Source organism: Lipophrys pholis (assembly GCF_963383615.2).
Source record: "Lipophrys pholis genome assembly, chromosome: 10".
NCBI classification, from domain to species: Eukaryota; Metazoa; Chordata; class Actinopteri; order Blenniiformes; family Blenniidae; genus Lipophrys; species Lipophrys pholis.
The window spans coordinates 11,916,805-11,937,997 of record NC_137640.1 but is presented as its reverse complement, the minus strand read 5'-3'; the positions used below and the strand labels follow the sequence as shown (position 1 = coordinate 11,937,997).

The 21,193-nt window shown below is 40.6% G+C and overlaps 1 protein-coding gene across 1 annotated transcript in view; it reads left to right on the top strand.

The window, feature by feature from the left end:
- notch2 (notch receptor 2) overlaps positions 1–21,193 on the top strand; it is a 43,586-nt gene that overhangs the window by 15,583 nt on the left and 6,810 nt on the right. Inside the window, exons 3-25 of the mRNA XM_080474101.1 lie at positions 9,626–9,900; positions 10,280–10,487; positions 10,613–10,746; positions 11,216–11,338; positions 12,419–12,652; positions 13,042–13,197; positions 13,289–13,474; positions 13,811–13,924; positions 14,007–14,120; positions 14,242–14,475; positions 15,398–15,508; positions 15,617–15,809; positions 16,069–16,214; positions 17,128–17,241; positions 17,370–17,489; positions 17,628–17,780; positions 18,421–18,649; positions 18,820–19,021; positions 19,205–19,358; positions 19,643–19,827; positions 19,928–20,060; positions 20,148–20,399; positions 20,547–20,659. Coding sequence (XP_080330227.1) covers positions 9,626–9,900; positions 10,280–10,487; positions 10,613–10,746; positions 11,216–11,338; positions 12,419–12,652; positions 13,042–13,197; positions 13,289–13,474; positions 13,811–13,924; positions 14,007–14,120; positions 14,242–14,475; positions 15,398–15,508; positions 15,617–15,809; positions 16,069–16,214; positions 17,128–17,241; positions 17,370–17,489; positions 17,628–17,780; positions 18,421–18,649; positions 18,820–19,021; positions 19,205–19,358; positions 19,643–19,827; positions 19,928–20,060; positions 20,148–20,399; positions 20,547–20,659 — 3,883 coding nt within the window. The remainder of the gene's footprint in view (positions 1–9,625; positions 9,901–10,279; positions 10,488–10,612; positions 10,747–11,215; positions 11,339–12,418; positions 12,653–13,041; positions 13,198–13,288; positions 13,475–13,810; positions 13,925–14,006; positions 14,121–14,241; positions 14,476–15,397; positions 15,509–15,616; positions 15,810–16,068; positions 16,215–17,127; positions 17,242–17,369; positions 17,490–17,627; positions 17,781–18,420; positions 18,650–18,819; positions 19,022–19,204; positions 19,359–19,642; positions 19,828–19,927; positions 20,061–20,147; positions 20,400–20,546; positions 20,660–21,193) is intronic.

The following is a 21,193-nucleotide window of genomic DNA, read 5'->3' as shown; positions in this document are numbered from 1 at the left end:
AATTAAAAATGTGTTTTCCTGAAAATAATAATCATGATTGATAATTGTTATTTCATCATTGATATTGAATAATCCTTAATATTATTCGAGCTGTAATCATGTAGCTCTTGTAGCACGTGAGGTGACTGTATTGTGTATACTTTAAGGTGCACAAATGCAGGTGAGTGTCCATACAGTTTCATGATTGTGTTGCAAGATCAACTAGATTTTGCTTTTAAATGTTTTTGAAGTCAAAGAAACACAACTGGATTGTTGCAGTGACACAGAATTAGAGCTATGTCGGTAATAGGGGGAGACAAGAGCATGTCCTCACTGGATTCTCAACCATTCACACCTGACAGGAAAGCAGCTGGAGGGGTGTCATGAGCTCCTGAGTACATCTGAAGCTTAATGACACAGTTTTTGTTCAAAACACAATCCTGTTATTATCCCCAGTAAGAAATGATTGCCTTCAGAGGACGATACTTCCCATGAACTGTAGTTGTTGGTCAGAAAGCAAAAACCTTTTTTCAAACTTTATGATGAGCTTAAGTTACGGTGTAAATATATTGAAAGCGTTGATGAGAATGGCCGCTTTGTCTCGAGAACCATTCATACTGAAACCTGTTCACACAGGCCTTGCTTTGATCTGTTCATTCATTATTAAAGCTGTGGTTACTGAGGAGCCATTACTTTTTGCCATTACATCCCTCCGCATACACCAAGAGTAAGTGTGTGTGTGTGTGTGTGTGTGTGTGTGTGTGTGTGTGTGTGTGTGTGTGTGTGTGTGTGTGTGTGTGTGTGTGTGTGTGTGTGGGAGTTTTTTGTAATTGTTTTTATTCCAGCGAAGATATCAATCGATTTCCTCTTCCATGTTCTCACTCTTTTACTAAGTCAAGCTCCTTCTTTTGTGACAACTGAGCGTTCTTTGATTTTGTTCTTTGATTTGGGGCGATGATAAAGACACTACAATGAAAAGTGTGGGGAGGCTTTTTGCCTTGAGGATATACAGAGAAAAGCCTCTCAGTTCAGAGAAGTCAGCTGACAGAGAGAAGGCTTACTGTTAAACTGATTAAATAGTCAGTCAATTATTTTTTTTTTACTGTGTACAGACTGCAAACATGAACAGCATGCAGACAAATCGTGCACACGCGCACAAACAGACAAATGAGTAGATCTGTGTGCTCATATGTCTGTCCAGCCTCTTGGGTCTCATACATCTGGACATCGTCGTCGGTCAAAAGGCCCATTGTATGTAAAATCTAATTATGTGTCTATTAGTCTCCTCAGTGTATTGAAGGCACTTGTATGTAAGTAAACAGTCACTGTGGCCCTTCTGCCCAGACCAGCCAAAATATGTCACATGAATTAGGTCAGGGGCCAGACAGTTAGTGATTGGATTATCAAGGAGATCATTAATATGGCAGCAATTTATTATTTTTGTCAAATATTTGTATTCCTGCAAAAAGGTGCAATATTTATGAAATTGCACTTTAAGCTCTCTTGACTGTTTCTCTATGTAATACAGCAGAATATTGGCAGCAGCTGCTTGACTTTGACAGAGAAAGATTGATATGATTTACTGCAGCCCAGCCATTTTTCAGCACCATTTTGAGAATAGAAAACAGTGAATGAACTCTAAAATAAGTTTCGTTCACTGCGATATTTCATTGGTTAAAAAAAAAAAAAAATCTCTTGTCATTCCTATTTTCTTTCTCCCTTTCACAAGGTGAAACTAAGTTAAACAAAATATTACTTACATGTAAATACACATTTTAAATTGTTTCTGTTATTCAGGTTTACTTTTCTGTTGGTTGGTATCTGATAAGAAACCCTGAGCTGAGTTGAATAATCATGTTTCAGAGTGCCAACCAGACGTTGTGGGCTACTGTTTAAAAAAAAAACATAAATCTATATATATTCTTTGATATGCAGATAAACATGGTCATTGACTGATCCAGATCGATGCATTTAAGACCAGTATTCTTTTACTTTTTTTACTTGATAGCTGAAATAGCCCTTACTTATATTGCCTCCAGCGATCCAGTGATCCGATACCCATCCAAGTGTTGTGGTCATGTGGACATTTTTCATGATATGACGGGTTTACTACGTTTTTCTGTAAAGACACACAAAAATGAGATGAAAAAGTGTAAAACAGAATCTTTTCTCAGTGGGTTCAGGTATTTGACTTTGGACACAGAGAATGTTATGAGAGAAAGTTGCAGTTCGTGGGAGAGGTCGATTGGCTGCCTCACAGAGCAGGGTGCAGAGAAGCTGTCTAACCGGTGACACTGCAAGCCATCAGCTTTGGGTGTGTAGGGTGTGAGTACGTTACTGTGCGCATTTGTCACTTTGCTTGGCAGACATTTGTAACTCGAATCTGAGCTGAAGGGAGACGTGAATATTATCTCCTGATACACTGGCTAAGTGAAGAAAAAAAACCTTAAGCCTGGTTCGTGTGCCACCAAGGATCTTTGTGCCACACACGCAAAGTCAGTCGGACTGACTTCAGTTGATAACTGAACAGTTCAAACAACGGCGAGGCTTCAATGCTGTGTTCTCTAAAAACAGAGAACAAGATCTCTTTGTGCTTTGCATGGCTGTGGTGCCAAGTTTTTAAGTCTTCCTGCCGTCCATGTCTGCTTTTTGCTTTTGGTCTTGAAGCTGCTGTTTTGCCTTATGTTTAGAAAAAAAAAACAACCTTTTCATAAAAGTGAGGGGAGAGAGTTTCTGTGTTGTGCAGACGTGCTGCCTGTTTGATCTGACAGCTAGAATTAGCCTGCGGGGCTGACAGAGGAAGAGAAAGGGCCAAAACAAAGGAGGATGTCTCTTTTCAGGTAATTTGAGGAGGAATACCTTGGAGCACAACTCCTTACTAATGATGAGAGAGCGGTGAGGAGGGGGAAGGGAGACGAAGGAGAAGCAGCGAGAGAGAGGAGTGTAATTTCCCTCTTTCTACGCCTCCTTCATCAAACTGTCACTCATCCATCTGTGCCTTAGTCCCTCCCTATGCTTCAGGGATTTGAAAGCTTCTGGACACAACTCACCTGGTTTCTCGATTGTTCATTTTTTTGTCAGCTCCTTTATTTCATTTTGACCAGGAGTTAATTTGTCATTTCCACTACTGTTAATACCGTAAAATTTTTAGTCTAGTTAGTAATTGTTACAGTCACATTTGGTTATGGTTATCGCCGAGATCACATTTAGGTGCTTTAGCTTCCGTAAAGGTTGTGGTTGTTCACTGGTAACTCAACCTAAGGTGTAATTTCACATCCGCCTCACTCATCAAACTCTTACACCTTCAAATTTAGTTTCAAAGCCAGCCACTGTTTCACTCGGCTCTAGCTCTGACTCTAACATTAGCCACAAAGTCACGCAGAGTTTAACTGGGTTAGGCATATGATCCAAACTAAAGTCAACAAACACTAGAGTAAGATACTGAAACCCACAGCAGTGATTTCCCGCGTTAGGCTCTCCAAAGATTTATCTGCTTCCCACAGGCCAGCTGACGGCATTGTAGCTGTGGTTGCAACGGGAACCACAATGATAAGAGTTTCTTTGTCCATAATCTGGTGGATGTGCTCTTTCCATTTGTGTGAAGGTCAGGGGCACCTTGAGCCGAGGGCGAGTTCTCATGGTGGCTCAGGGAGACCTGCAGTTCATTCAATGTTGTAAATTTTGGATGGTGAAAATATAATTCTGTGACTTGTAAGCATGGAATGAAGTTGCTCGTAGGTAACAGGGAGACTGTCGCTCAATACCAACATAAATGTGAAATTATTTTATTGATATATTAAAGTCTTAAATTTAATGTTGAGCCCGAGCAATTGGCACAAAATGAGGAAAATAAAATTGTAATCTGTTTTTCTGGACAATAAAACACTCAAAATTTGTAAATAAAAGACAAAAATAAGCAAGCATCATACATATTGGCTTGGGAATGAACAGGAAAATTGTTGAAATATGAAAGTGATTTACTTTTCTGTTAAGTGATGTTTTGGTAAATTGCTTGCAGGCAGCATGGACTGTGAGGTCCGGGAGTCAATGTAATTTGACTCTTTTGAGGAAATTAGTAAGATATGAAACGAAAACCAAGCAGTAAGTTGCAGATTGTGGTCGCTTGAAGCCCTTGAAGAGATTAAAAGCTCTCTGACACAAAGAGGAAGACTTTCAAAACAGTGGGGAATGTAGCAACCAGACCATAAACCCACACACAGTATGGTGACAAGTGGCTCTGTGTAGCGCACTAATGTGGCACCATGGGGTCAAAAGTACCTCACTTTGTCATAACCTCACGTTCTCCATCCATACTGTGAGATGTCAATTGTTTCCATTAATGCTATGTCACCTTGCTGATAATATTTCAAAATGTGTTGTATAAAGGAGAGCAGCTGTTATCGTTTCACTTTGAATAAACGTCACTTCATCTTTGGTGAACATGAGAGATTTAGTTTTAAGCATCAATAATTCACACTTGGAAATTTTGATCTCATCTTAACTTTGTTCCGACACTGTCATGATGAAGTTGAAGATAGTACATATTTTGGGAAAAAGAAATCAAGGACACCATATTCTACCATTATGTCTGAGAACCTAAATCATATTTTCACTGTTATTTGCAAAGTAATATGTTTTTAAAGAAGCTGATGATGAACTATACATAGTGCAGACCTAGATGTTGACCTTTTATAGGCAGGCGGAGCTATTGTTGGAGAATCCACTTAACCAACCACAGGATAATGACAGAACAACATACTGAGGCCGCTGGAAGGAGCTCGCAGGAACAGAACTGGTCCTGTGCTGTTTGCCACGCAGATTAGTCTTTTTAGGTTTGTTTCTAAACGCAGCCTGTGATTTTACCACATGACCCGACTGTGGACTCCACCCTGCTTTGCTCTCCGTTTTTCTACGCTGATGCTTTTTGGTCACGCTCCCTGTCTTCCTTCTGTTTCCTCTTAGGTTTTGCTCCTTCATGACTTTATTTCCACCTCTTTGCAACTAAAGTTACTTAATCTGTCTTCCTCTTTTTCTCTTCATTTCCTGTACAACTTTTCTGATCATTCTAAAAGACTCATCTGGTCCTTTCCCTCTGTTTTGTAATTTTATGTACTCCAGGTCTCCTTTGCTCTTCTTCTAAAAGACAGAACTAAATTCTGCTGAAATTATGAATGAATTAGTGTAATTGCGGTATTTGTTATTTTTCCTTCTAAGTTCAAACTAAAGAACAGACAGAATTTGTTATCATTCAGTGGCAGGACAAACAGCCTCTTTTAGGCTGAGGTGTCACCATTAGTGAGGAGTGTTTTTGTTTTCACCATACAAACTTAGGATTTATTACAGTTCATATTACAGTTCAAATTCTGTCTGCAAGCACAATTGGAAGGAAGTAGGGAGGACGAGTCAGCTGCACCCACATGCACTGCTTTTGATCTATATTTTGTCTTTTCGTGTGTACAATAGCAGCAGCAGCAGTTGACTATCCTGGCTGCACAAAAATCCGAGTCAAAGCATACATGTTAGGTGTGTCTGCCCTTTCCTGTATATTAGAAGAACTATACTATTGGATCCCCAATAGCCGCTTTCTTCATTCTACTCATGCCTGGATCTTGTGCAACTATCACCATCATTGCGCTTAGGAGTTTGTTAATTTTCCTAAAGATGTAAGCTTTCTAAATGGTGATATCCAAAGACTGTCATTATATTCTGAGATGCTGTCTGTGGATGTTTGTGATGTAATTTAAATTTGTTCATCTGCTGAAGTTGCTGGTACAATCTAAATGGCAGCAGATATTTTTTGAGAGTGAACATCAAACAAAAAAAGTCCAGAGATCTTGCAGAACATTTGCTGTGTTTAAGTTGGGATTCTTTGCACAAACAGTAAAGCCAGTAACCTGTACTGCAATTGTGTAGCGATGTCCATGCATGCACACACAGGAATATAGTACTGTCAATAGGCCACCTATGCTGTAGCCAAGATGGGGAATGATCCAGGGATTGAAATGTGAGCTGGTTTAAACTCTCCCTCTTTTTCTCTCATGCTGTTTTTCTGTGATAGCCGTAGGGATAGATCACGATGGAGTGATTAAGCGTCGCTGAGACAAGAATAGTGGCTAAAAGAGAAGGGGGAGGTGGGGTTGTAGGAGGTGAAGTTGGAAAGGTAGGAGCGGGAGGTCAGTGAGTAGGAGACCTTAAGCTATAGGAATTAGGAATGAAAGGAGTAGGGGGGTCATTATATGAGCCAGTGAGAATCAACCCACCCCTGTTGCCCATTGAAACCCCCACAGCCAGTGAGCACAGACAGAGGTCAGCATGAGGTAGTTATGGAGGTGGAGGAGTAGGAAGAACGAAGGAAAGAGAGAACGGGGTGTGCACGGGATGGGGGCGCTAATGTGAACCAGCTGTAGAAACCTGACACCTCGAGAGAGGGTTAGAAATAAGAGGTGGAGGAGTGAGGGAAAGAGGGGCTGAAGGAAATTGCACATAGTAAGAAAGGATGGAGAAAAAGAGAGGAAAAAAGTCCTCATGGAACAAAACAAAGAATCCCATAGATTAGTTTGGCTGCAAAACCTCTCTGCTGTGTTGCTCTTGAAAACAGAGGTGACGGTGTGTGTGTGTGTGTGTGTGTGTGTGTGTGTGTGTGTGTGTGTGTGTGTGTGTGTGTGTGTGTGTGTGTGTGTGTGTGTGTGTGTGTGTGTGTGTGTGTGTGTGTGTGTGTGCGCGCGCATAGGTATTTTCTGCAATTCTTGCTCGAGTCCTACAGTGTTTATGGTAACTTTGTCAGTAGAACCAGCCCGGTTGTTTCTAGTGACACACTAGTATGTCAGTGTCTTGGGTTATCACTTCCTCAGCGAGACACCACTCCCTGAAAATAATGTGAATCATGCACAGCCTTGTCTGTTTGCCTCTGGCTCTAGTGGTACAGCCAGCGGCTAATAATGAGCTCTCTATCTGGCAGTGAAACCTGAAGGACAGGGTATCGCGTCCTGATGCCATTTCATTTGGTACTGTCAGCAGTGGTTAAATTGCAGCAACTGAAATTAATAGAGTTGACCTTGTGTCTTCCATGTTTGCAAATCTTTAGATCATAAAGAGACAGAAAAGTCTCTCAAGCTTGCAGAGTGGTAAGAATTTCCAGAAAGGTGTGAGAACACTTAAAACATTCAAACTCTTGCAACTCAGTTCTAAAGAAATTGTCTTGAAAATGCTGCTAAACAGTACATCATTCCATACTCTCATTAAATGTCTTTCTGAATATGCGTATCAGATTCTCCAATACTTTAAATGTTAAAATGCTCACATTGAAACATAAACCTGGCATTAATGTGGACACGGTGTACTTTGTCTGACAGACTGCTAATGTGAGGGCAGGGGGCTATGTCATTACTCTGAGAGAGAGAAAAAGAGCAGCCCCAATTCCCAGGATGGCCATTTTTGTTGTGATATCATGACCAAGCTGTGTTTGTGTTGAGAATGGAGAGGGACATTTCTCTCTCTTTCTCTCTCTGACCCTCCAACAATTAGGCAGCTCTGCTCTGGCACATGGCACCGCGAGAGAAAGTTCTTCCTCCTCTTCCCAAGATGGGCATGTGTGGGCGGAGACAGTCCAGTTCACACAGACATAGCAGATTCTGAATGCAGCTGTTATGATCCAATATATAGCAATCCATATGCTTACCTTTTTTTTTTTTTTATAAATCAATGAATACTTTAGGTTATGCAAACCGATACATTGGATTACCACCCATTTATCAGTTAATTATGTAACAAAATTACAAATTCAATTCATGAAAGTGAAAGATTACTCAAACTCAGTATAATGAACATATTGCTTGTGTTCTATTTGTAGCTTTATTTATTTGTTTTGTTTTGTCAGTCCACGTCAACACATTTGTGAGCTTGCTATGGAAGAATGACAATTTCTTCTTAGATGTTGTTTGTCGTCTTTAGACAGACATTTGGTGACTCAGACATCATAACAGGCACAAACTTCACAGATGTGATTGATCTGTGAGACTTCACTTTGCATGATTCATACCTCTCCAGTTTTCCCAGGCACATAACTTAATATCTTCAAGCTGCTTTGGGGTGGAGTGGCCAACAGTAAATAAAAAGATAGTAAATGTTGTCTCTCAAGCAGTTCTCCATTCAAACATTGTGTTTTTGAATAGGGTAGGGTAGGCTAGGGCAATACATTGTTAAATACTGCCTGTCTGTATCTATCTCGTAGGTTAGTTACTGTGTCTCTTTGCTGTCTTATTGTGTTACCTGAGCCCCTCTGGGGAAGCAGGTTTAGAGGCCTTTGTAAGAGACAGCAGGTTTCTCTGTCACTTGCAGCCCCCAGACAGTGTGTCTGCCATGTGCCTTACACACTCATACACACGACTCCAGATCAAAATAGCATGAACAGGAAATTACATGACAAATGACATTTTAGCTCACTAAGAAAATACAACCACTGACTGAATCCTATCACATAGAGAAGTGACGATTGAGTGGGGGAGGGACTGAAGAAGACTGAGGAATAGAAAGTGATAAAGGGAACATCGCTATTAATCATTTTGTAAGATTTCATTTTCCCCCTCTGTGATGATACACTGATTCCGAAAAATACAAAAAAAAAAAAAAAAAAAAATCTCAATCGTCATGAAGTAGTGTTGTGTAACAGGAAAACACCATTTTTAGATCAACTTTTGTCATTTAGTCCAACTAGTTTTTTTTTTTTTATTTGATTGTACAGTGTAGATGTTTCTTTTTTTTTTTTTTTTTAATCAGCTGCCAGCACTATTGCTCATCTTTCACTTAACCAAGATTATTGTTGGTGCTTTTCGCTTGTTTTTAGTTTCTGCCAAGCATAGGTCAACAACTTCCAGATAACGCCACCTCACATCCTTCTGCTTCTGAAGTTCTGCTTTGTCCTCATTGACCCCGGTATAACCCAGCTTCTGCCTTTCCTCGGAGGGAGGTTCATGAGGCAACAGCTCCAGGTTCAGAGCACTTCCTTTAGTAATCTTTGGGTTAGCGCCTCAAAGCTAGTCTCATCCTTAACAGCTCATTGTAAAGGATCTCAAGAAAAACGCAAACTCCCAGATTCTCTGAGGGAGTTTGCAGTCATATGAATCTTAATGTGTGCGGATGAGCAAGTGGTCTGTTGGTAGAGACAGTTTTACATCCCTGCGAGCAGAAAACAAATGGAGTCTATTGAAAATGATTTTCATAGCACTTTTAACAGTCACTTATTTTTTTGCATAACCACACATATTGCTAATCCTCCTGCCTCGTGATGTGGTTCCCCACATATTGTTGTATAGATCAGCGTGCAGCTCTAAAGAGGCCGTGTGTCAGACAGCAGTGTTTGCTTTTGCTGCTTCATTTGATTCTTTGATGTATGTGTATACTACAACTGTGCAAATGTTAGTCTGAGCAGTCAGCCAGTGCTCTCAGTAGCAGTTGTCTGATGTGGTAGATTACAGCCACTTGACTGAAACTCACTCTTTTCTTTTGTTTGTTGGCACACATACTGTAATTGTCTACTTGTTCAGGTCATCTTTCCAGTCTATTGTCTGCGCTGAGTGGTGGCTAGCCGGGAATCCCGAGAGCCTTTGCTTGCTCTCTTTCTGATTTCTGTCTGTTTGGCTCTGTTCAGATGTGCTGCAGGTTTCTTGGGTGAATACTGCCAGCACAAAGACCCATGTCACCCCGGCTACTGCCTGAATGGAGGGAACTGCTCTGTGTCAATGTCGGACGGTGTGCCTGTGCCAAGCAGCGCGACCTGCACCTGCCCTCTTGGCTTCACCGGACAACACTGCCAAACGCCCCAGAATTCCACGTGCTACCCAAACAACCCTTGTACCAATCGAGGCGTCTGCACCCTGCTGTCTCTTGAAAAGTACAAGTGTGAATGTGCCAGAGGTTGGACAGGTATGATACTAATAAATCACAATTCATTATAAGGTTGTTTTTTTTGCCTAACTAGTTTTTCCTCAATGTTGTTTTTCAAGTGAACTAAGCCAGTAAAGGTTTTAAAGCTGTTATCTAACCCTAAGTCTTGTGAGAGGCCATCAAATTAATGTGCTTGTGAAATGCTGAAACAGTGGAAAATGTGCTTTATTTGTGAAATCGATTTACTTATTACCATTAAACTAAACAAATCATAGACAAATGACAGTGACAGAATAATTTATTATATTGCTTTGTCTAGCTTGAAACCTCTGGCCTCTGAGCAGCTACTTTCTCAAAAGGCACAGAAGGATAGTTAAAGATTGACCTCACCTTTGCGTTGTCTCTTCTATCTCCCTAGGTCCACGTTGTGAGCATGAGGACAGCTGTCTCTCTAGTCCTTGTGCCAATGGTGGAAAGTGCAGCTCTCAGTCTGGTGGTAGCTACACATGTTCCTGTCCACAGGGCTACAAAGGTCCTCGCTGTCTTAATGACACAGATGAATGTGAAGACACACCAGCTTTATGCCAGAATGAAGGAGTGTGTGTGAACACCCCAGGCTCCTACAAGTATGACTCCACTTAACAATTACCAAATGTGGAAAAATGCCCCTGAGTGCAATATACAGTACAGTTCTTTGTTGAGACTTTGTTGAGAAATTAAACTAACATAAATGACTCTGCCATGGCTACAGGTGTAACTGCGCACCAGGGTTTACGGGCCAGCACTGTGAAAGTTCATATATTCCTTGTTCACCATCACCGTGTCAAAATGGAGGCACCTGCTACCAGAGTTCAGAAACCTCCTACACATGCCACTGCCTGCCAGGTAGGATGTTCCAACCTTGGAATGATGGGTCTTTTTCTTGTTATTTTACAAATACTAAGAAGTGACACTATATTAGCTAACTTGTCCAACCACCTCATATAAATTTGAGGTCTGACAATAAAAAAATAAGGAATGGAAGGAGATGAAAAGTGCAGCTATGACAGCTACTATACCAGATTTACTACAATAAATCAATGTAGTTTTTAGTTTCTGAATTGTTACATTATGTTGTTTGAGGTGAAAACAGACTGATCCTGCTGGTGGTGTTATAATAGACTCACTGTATTGTTAAACTGCTACAGTGAGTGTTCAACAGTAGACACAACAAACAAATGCACACACAGCTGCTTCCTGTTCCTCATCAGTATTTGTGATCCATCATACCAACACAGGATGATTTTGAATGTCTTCCCTAATTAACACATCAATTATAAGGTCGACAGATTTTGCTCTCATTAATTTTTTCCAGGTTTTAATGGAAGTCAGTGTGAGAACAACATCGATGACTGCCCTGACCATCAGTGTGCAAACGGAGGAACCTGTATGGATGGAGTCAACACCTACAACTGTCAGTGTCCTCCAGAGTGGACTGGTAAGAACTGGAGAGCTGGGTATTTGCACCCACTGTTGGTTCATGATTGTTTTGTTTTATTTACTGGTTCAGTCTATAGAGTTACCACATCCTGGCTGAAAATCATGCAGTATAATCATGGCTCTCCTAAGATGGTTATATTTATAGATTAGAATTACCTAAGCATACTTAAACAGACCAGAAAAACCCATAACTTTGTATTTTTAATACATGTTCTCACAAGGTTTTCATTAATACAAATATTAATGATTACAATGTTTACTGCTTGCTGCAGTTAATTATTTGCTAAATATGTAGTTCAATTCTAAATATTTCATTCACAAAATATACTTTTTTATCATCATATTTCATCCCTCTTTTTCTGCATCACTGAGATGGATACTTTCAAACAAGACATGCCTCTGCAAATACAATTATGTATTGTACACACCTATTTTGTTTACAAAGCAAACATCCAAAGTTCAGCTTCTTTGAGCCTCTGAGGCTGTGTTTACACATAGGCGGGTATTTACAATATCTGATATTTCCGCCTCTACGTTTTGAAGAATATCATGGTTAGCACCAGATATATTTTTTTTAAATCATTAATTTACACAAACTGGCTTAAAAAACCTTTTCAAGAGCTACAATGAACCACCTAAACGTGGTGTTAGAGTATATAACAAGTAAAATACAAGAAAACATTGGCTGGGAATCGTGTCAGTTGAAGTGTACCGGCCTATTGGCATGGTTTTTAGAACAGTTAGTATAAACACAGGTCGCACACGTATAATGCTGATCCTTCTGTCGCATACTGTAACGTTAAACTTCGTCTCCCCCTGTCAGTTATTATCGTTTTCGGTGACTTGTAGCTTTGTTTACGTGTAAATGAAAAGCACAAACTCATTGAAATATCTTTGTTTTTACTCATTTTTGTTGTTGTGCAAACAAGGCTTGAGATTATGTAGTTCTAATCTAATGACCAAAATGTTTTTTTTTTAATTATATAGTAAATCCTTAAAATAGTTGAGATCTTGGAATATGACAGGCATTGAACTTATACGTTTAAGGATCTTTTTCACCTTTGTTCCCTCTTCACAGGTCAGCACTGTACAGAGGATGTGGATGAATGTCGGCTGCAACCAAACACCTGCCAGAATGGTGGCACATGTAGCAATGTCATTGGGAGCTATGTTTGTGTGTGTGTTAATGGTTGGAGTGGACCAGACTGCTCTGAAAACATAGACGACTGCGCTACAGCGGCATGCAGCCCAGGATCCACGTGCATCGACCGTGTTGCATCTTTTATCTGCCTCTGTCCTCGCGGAAAAACAGGTGGGACCATGCAGACATTTGTACCATTCGCTGCAATGCATTTGGCTCGTCATTACAAAGACATTCTGAGGTGAAAAGAGAAGAGAAATGTTTTCATCCTCTGGTTTAGGCTCCCTGCTAGTTCCCTGTCAAATGCAATAGTTACTTCAAACAATATATTTTCATCTTCACTCAGTTCAGTGGCACATTTCTGGTTTTGGTCATTGCTCAAAAAGTTGGTAACAAGTTTATTTTTCTCTGTAGTGGGCAGAACTTTGCCTCTTTTGGATATTCCTTTGACTCATTTTGTGTGATATGTTTTTATTTATTTTTGTTTTGCATCAATATCGTTTTTCTTAATCGCAGAAGACATTCCTTAACTCGTTTCTTTCAATGCTGTGCGCCCTCAGGTTTGCTCTGCCACCTAGATGATGCCTGCATCAGTAATCCGTGTAGAGAGGGCTCTCAATGTGACACCAACCCCATCAGTGGCATGTTCAACTGCAACTGTCCACCCGGATATGTGGGCAACACCTGCAACACTGACAGAGACGAGTGCATCATTGGTGAGACTCAAAAGTGTTTGAATAGAAGTTTAGCAGGGATTCACATTTCAATTACTTTGTAAACATCATTTCAAACATCCTTTACTCCCAGGTACCAACCCATGTGAGCATGGTGGTCAGTGTGTCAACACCGATGGCTCCTTCACCTGTAACTGTGTCCGGGGTTACGCTGGACCACGCTGTGAGCAGGATGTTAATGAATGTGCTTCAAGCCCCTGCCAGAACGATGGAACTTGTCTGGATCGTATCGGAGACTACACCTGCATTTGCATGCCTGGTAAATTTAATGAGAACCTGTAAATTACAGTATATTTGAAAGATTTTGAACATAAAACTGCAGCTTTTGACCTGATGGTGTTTTTCCGTGAGTTACTTTTTACTGTCAGGAGGAGGAGCTCTGTATGACATTGATAAAGAAAGTTATTTCTACTAAAGCATAAAGTGGCGTTCAGAATGCACAGTCTTCTGAAGGAACTTAATAGTAACCCAGACATCGACAGTATTGTCTTAGAATGCCAGTTATTGAATGTGTACTGGAAAATTATGTGAACTTTGACCTTGATCGCATTATTTTCACACTAAACTCTCTTTCTGTTTCTCATAATTTCTGCAGGATTTGAAGGGACACACTGTGAAATTCAGGTGAACGAGTGTATCAGCTCCCCCTGTCTGAACCAGGGTAAATGTGTGGACCATGTCAGCCGCTTCGTCTGCGAGTGCCCAGCAGGTTGGTGCACAGCGAATCAAATTTTAGTAATTTCTTTGTACTAGTGTCTCATCATTGTTCTCGTGCTATTTTGTGTTTGCAGGGTTCAGCGGTGAAATGTGCCAAATAGACATCGACGAGTGTTCCAGCACACCCTGTTTAAATGGAGCCAAATGTATTGACCGACCCAACGGATATGACTGCGAATGTGCCGAAGGTACAAGGAGTATCACGTTAAACTGTTGTGTTCTATTTGACCCAGAAACTAATCTGAAATTGTCACTTGAGCCATGATACAATAGGTTTGTATGTTGTTCTAAGCGAATTGTCTTCCCCAGGCTTCACCGGCCTACTCTGTGAAGAGAACATCAACGACTGCATGCCAGCTCCTTGCCACCACGGCGTGTGTAAAGATGGCATCGCTACCTACTCTTGCGAATGCAATCCTGGATACACAGGCTCCATCTGTCATATCCAGGTCCAGGAGTGCCACAGCAATCCTTGTCAGAACCAAGGACGCTGTATTGACCTGGTCAATGCCTATCAGTGTAACTGTCCACAGGGAACCTCAGGTAAATAATTGATGTGCCTGAAAAAAAACCTTTAAAATGACTATTTCATGTCAAATGGATTTTATCCAGACAGCTTTGAATGGATGTTTGGTGGAAGACACACCTGAGCAGTACAGATGGGAGAAACGTCCACCGTTTTCAAATATTTTTTTACTGAACAGTCAATACAAAATTAAATGATAAATTATAGATAATAATCCATTGTCGGTGGCAGAAGTTGTCACCCAGTGAATAATGTTGATCAAATTCTATGTCTCTTTGAAGTTCAGCATTGAACAGCTAAAACTGACTGTATGGGACCCCCATCCCCCACAGTTAGAGCTTCCTGAATAGTTTTCAGTGTACTGTGAAGTGTACAACACATCAGTGAAGTAGTCACACGTCCGGATTGAGCTGTTCTACCCCATTTTGCTTTGTGGATTAGTAATCTCAGTTCAGTGGGTTGTACCACCCTGAGACTTGGTACTGAAGCCTGTACTGTATGCGCATTACCAAAATTGGTGTCGCTGTCACGTCTCACTTTCAGATTTCATGCCTCACTTCCTCTCCTGTGATCTGCCTTTCACAGTTTGTTTTTTTGAATTTGGTTTTCTCCTTTCTTAATTTTCTTCTCTCTCTCTCTTCTACTTTCCACGTTCAGTGATTGTTCTTCTCCTGTCTGTCGCTGTATGTTGTGGCATTCCTGTACTACATTAAATGTGTGCCTCTTGCATTTTCTGCAGTTTTTTTTATTCAGTTGATATCATGCTCCCCCTGGTGGTAAAACAGTTACTTTTCACTTGTCGCGTCATCTGCATTGACTTGTTTTGTCTTTTGAGAAGAATATAGTTGTATTGTCCTTTTTCTTTTGAATGGTTATAAATATACAACATTTAGGAATTCTGAAAAGGCCTACATTGTGAATTTGCCTTTTTCTTCTCAGGTGTGAACTGTGAGATCAACGTGGACGACTGTGCCAGCAACCCTTGTGAATATGGAGAGTGTCAGGATGGCATCAATGAGTACCAATGTGTGTGTGTGTCTGGATATACAGGTTAGTGTTACTAAATGCAATGTCATATTGAAAGGAAACGTAAATAGATAGATAGAAAGATAAATAAATAGATGAAACTAATTTCCTTTGAATTGCTCTTTCCTCTAGGAACTAAATGTGATGTGGAGATCAATGAATGTAATTCAAACCCGTGTATGAGTGGCGGGACCTGTGTGGATAAGGTCAATGGGTTTGACTGCCTGTGCCCACTCAGCACCCATGGCCCTCTGTGCCTTTCTGGAACTGACCATTGTGCTCCAAAACCTTGTCTTCACGGAGAATGTATTGAACAACAACATGGGTTTGTGAACTACCAACACTTGATGTGAAGCTTTTTTTTCTTGCTCTCACACCTATTTCGTTTTGTTTAATAGTTTAGTGCAAGATTTCATGCTATAGTTTTGGAGTGTGTGTGTGTGCATTTTTTTTTTTCTTCCTCTAACTTTGCTGCTGCTCAACAATATACTGGCGAGTATCGTCTCACATGTCTGTCTTAAATGAAACTGCAATGACACAGATTTCCAAATTTTCACTTCTGCTTTCCATTTCTTCATGTGAAGGTACCACTGTGAATGTGAAGCCGGCTGGATGGGGCAGCAGTGTGACCAAGAAAAGGATGAGTGCCAGCCAAGTCCATGTCAAAATGGTGGTACTTGTGTGGACCGCCATAATGGCTACACCTGCCAGTGCCAAGTAGGATTCAGAGGTAAGACCGTTGTCATGCCCCCAAGTATTTGGGAAAATATATTTCTCAGTATTTATTTGAAGAAAAATGACAAAACTTCATAGAGTCCATCCTGCCCATTTTTATTGGATGGAAAATATATGTTACAGAGGGTTTGGTCCTCAAACAATAAAGAAGATCAATACTAAAAGTGTGTGTCGTCATGAAAATTGAAAATTGTCCATCAATATTTTCTTGTTTCTATTTGAATACCACACTGATTTTCAAAAGTGGTCTAATCTCCAGGATAAAAACAGCTAACTATGGAAAAAATGGTAAATCAGCAAGAATAGCTGAAATTACAAAAATGGAAAAAATACAGGAAGAAGCGTCAAACTAGAATGATTGAAATTGCAAGTGCAGCTTTTTTTCAGTACAAGAAAAAAGAGGAAAAACAAAAGAAAACAGAAAAACAAAAGATTACTTGCATCGCTCAAACTGCTCTAACAATTGATGACCAGAGCAGCTGTAAACACCTAAATGGCAAAAAGTGGAAAAATCCATGAAAAAAAGGACAAATCTCTGAAATTGGCCAAAAAAGCTAAAAGTATAATAGAATATATCTAAATTGTACCTATGACACTTCGTGAATACACCCTAAGTTTTTTTTGTGTGTAGCTATAATTTAAGATGTGTTTTTTCTTATTTTAAGATAATTGGCACGTTCAGATCAATTTTATTTAATGGAAAATCTTGAAAAATGGCTCTTTTGGTCATGAAGGTTGCAGACCTTTGGTATAGACCGCCGTTATAAAGGAGCGCCTGTCAACTTGGCGCAATTTGTGTTTTTGTCTAGTAATTTGACAGTTTGCACTCCACCATGCAAGAGAACTAATGTCTTGAACACATTTTTGATTAGAGGCAGACTTGCTAATCACTACTTGTCTTTCATTAGGCATAAACTGTGAGAAGAACATTGATGAATGTGCGTCTGGACCCTGTCTGAACCAGGGCAATTGTATCGACGGAGTCAACAGTTACACCTGCCAGTGTAGTCCACCATATTCAGGTACGCCATGTCACTCCTCCAGCTGTAGTGACTCATAAACACTTTTTTAAGGCCAGCTAAATATAATTTATAGTGAAAACGTCCTTTTACATGCTTCAATCATTTAAAAAAAATGTATATTTCAATAGGTAAACACTGCGAGGTGGAGCTGATTCCCTGTGCTTCTCATCCATGTGAAAGAGGAGGAGTGTGCCGTCCATCTGCAGATTACACCTCTTATACATGTCGCTGTCCCGCTGGTTGGCAAGGTACATGTGTGTCCAGAAACCTTTATGTTTATGTGTCTCTGGGTTGAATGTTGTTTATTACTGCTGGATTAATGCTGGGATAAAAGTTATTTTTTGTGTGTGTGTGTGCGTTTGTTTGTTTTTTTAACACTTGTTTAGGATTACGATGCAACGAGGATGTGAGTGAATGCAAAAAGAACCCCTGCAAAAATGGCGGTCGTTGCATCAACAGCCTGGGGAGCTACATGTGTAAATGTCAGCCTGGATACAGTGGACAAAACTGTCAGACTGACATTGACGACTGTTCGCCGAGTGAGTTTCGCTTGAACGTAAATTTTTCAAAGGCAGAGTCTGTGGCTGGTGGATATTAGTTCACCTACTTTGTTATAGTCAATTCTTAAATCCCATTTGAACTTAAGTTGTAACTGTGCAACACTGTAAACAGATTTCAATAATTTTCCCAACTGACTATAGATTTATTTAATACATTATACTTATAATGCCAATGTACTCTGAAAACTTTCACGGTATAAAAGTTGTTACTTTTGCACAGTTTGTGCTGGATGCTTGAGGCTGTTGCGTGTTCTGTACCAACACGTAGAGCAAAACAGTCACAGATACATGCACCGACACACTTTCACACCAATGGGCAGTTTCAGGTCACCAGTGTGTCAAAAGAGTTTATTTCATATGACTGAATGAGTTTCTTTTTTTAGTATTTATCGCTGTCAACATTTTGAAATTGTTTTAGAATCTTTTAGTTTATATGATGCTCGTGGAAAAATAAAACAACAATTTGTTTTTACATCCACCTGTATACAATATGACTGGTTGTAAAATTATTCAAGATGTATTAGACACCAAATTCTGTAATCCTAATTCAAGATTACCTTTGTTGTCATATTGAGTAAGATTTTTTTCTACTGTTTTCTTTCTATTTCTCGTTTCTCAGATCCCTGCCTTAATGGAGGCTCTTGTGTGGATGATGTTGGGAGTTTCTCCTGTGACTGCCGTCCAGGTTTTAAAGGGGAGCGGTGTGAGACGGAGGTGTATGAGTGTGCCAGCCAGCCCTGTAAGAATGGTGCTATATGCCATGACTACGTCAACAGCTTTGTGTGTATGTGCCAGCCAGGATTTGATGGAATCTTATGTGAACATAACATCCCTGAATGTACTGAAAGGTGAGCCAATGACTCGATTACCAATCTGACTCTGTTTCTGACTCTGACTCTTCACATAAATACTGTTTTAGAATATATCTGTTTAAACAGTATTAGTTCATGGTATATTTACAGTTGACCTGAATCAGGATGTAATACGTACAATTGTTTTTTTTTTCCCTTCTCTCCAGTTCATGTCTGAATAATGGGACTTGCATTGACGACATCAACACCTTTTCCTGCCGTTGCCGCCCTGGTTTCTATGGAACATTCTGTGAGTACGAGCAGAACGAATGTGACTCTCAGCCCTGTAAGAACGGCGGAACCTGTACAGATGGCCTGGGCACTTACCGCTGCACCTGCCCTGTGGGATACAATGGACAGAACTGCCAGGTAAAAAACAAAAAACAAACTGTCACTGTGTACTCCATACAACGCACACACACAATTTCTAACACATCAAAGCAGGCTTAACAAAATCCCAAACGTACTGTATGTGCATCCGACTGACAATATTTGACACAACCAGGTACCAGGCACTTTTTACACTCTTTCAACTTCCTTATTTCTGTGCAGAACTATGTGAACCTATGCAGCCAGGTGCGCTGCCACAATGGCGGCACCTGCTCGCAGACCGCAACATCATGGACGTGTCGCTGTCAAATGGGATGGACGGGACTTTACTGTGACGTCCCCAACATGTCCTGCCAGGACTATGCTGCCCGAAATGGTAAGTGCCTGATTCCTATCCTTTCTTTTTTTTTTTTTTAACCCAAAAATTTGGGGTGTCCCCATATTTCAAAGTATTATTTAGCTGGGGATCCTGTTGGCTTTCAACACAGAAATGTTGAAAGTAAACAGGCTTAACTAAACTCAACAAAATGGCGAAATAATTGTTGTTCACAACAATCCAGATTAATCCATGTTAATAAAGTGTATGCAAGCTGACAAACGTAAAACAGCAAAGATGGCCTTCTGTATTTACAATTCGTGCATCTTTTTTCATGCCTGCAGGCCTGGAAGTGGAGAATGTGTGTAAGAATGTGGGACGATGTGTAAATGTGGGTAATACACATCAGTGCCAGTGCCAGCCGGGATACATGGGCAGCTACTGTGAAGAGTTGGTTGATGAGTGCCAGTCAAACCCCTGTCGCAATGGAGCTACATGCAAAGACTATCAGGGCACATATGAGTGTATCGTAAGTATATCAAGCAGCTTTTCCCACCTCTTGTTTTTAACATACTGTAGTGGACCCTATATATGGTGATTTAACTTCTATCTCTTGCGAAACTCTTTAGTGTAAACCAGGCTATCAGGGAGTAAACTGTGAGTACGACGTTGATGAATGCCACTCTAAGCCCTGCCACCATGGAGGGACATGTATCAACCTCATAAATCACTTCACCTGCGCCTGCCCACCTGGAACACATGGTAAGTCCACAAAAGTTCAAAACTGGCTGTCTTGTAAAATGTGGATCACACTATTGACACCCATCTACCTCATGTGCTACTCCGTAGGTGTCCAGTGTGAAATCAATGTGGATGACTGCGCCCCAAAGTCTGGCTCCGTGGAGCCTCGCTGTCTGAATGGAGGACAGTGTATGGACGGTATTGGCCGTTACACATGCTCGTGCCCGCCAGGGTTTGTGGGCGAACACTGCGAGGGGGATGTCAACGAATGCCTGTCTGAACCCTGCCAATCTCCGGGCAGTCATGACTGCGTTCAGCTTGCCAATGACTACCGGTGCCTCTGTCGCCTTGGATACACAGGTAAAGGACGCATAAAAGCTACGCTGCCAGTCAGGTTGTTGGTATATTCAACTGTGTTCAAGTCTTGTAATTATTTGGATATTTAATTAGAGTTGCAATCTACCATTACACTGCATTACACTTTATTTCCTATGTTTGATTTCTCAGGCCGCCATTGTGAATCAATGGTGGATCTCTGCCTCTCTAAGCCGTGCCATAACGGGGGCGTTTGCTCAATGAACATGACGTCAGTGCATGGTTACACATGTGCTTGCCTTCCTGTAAGTATTTATCATAAAACATAGCATGCTGAGAATACATTTCCCTCTCTGTCTTTTGCCCGCTGTCATTGCTTTTTCACGTACTCAACATGCATCTGCTTGCATGCAGTGTTATGCTACATTTCCATTATCATAGCTGGTATTTAAACGCCTTCGGCTGAACTTCATGCTCTCCTTATTGTTTGGAGTTAGTCTGTACTGCTTCACTTTTTTGTTTTGCTTTTGTTGATTGTCTATATGCCATGTGGAATTTATGCAGCCTGAGGTCTTCAGAAACTTGTCAAGGAAATAACTCTGACAAAACTGGCAGTGATTGTCACAATACAATGACAACGGATGGCAGGGATAGGCTGCTTTCTTCATACATTTGAAATATTTCACAAACTACCACTGTCAGTCTGTTGTCTGCCACTATCTGCTGTCAAGTATGAAATGTTAGCTTTGTTAAAAACATGGTTCACAGCCAGTATATATATATATATATGTGCAGAATTGTGAAATGTGCCAGTTGCATAGTGTTGCCGGTCCTTTATC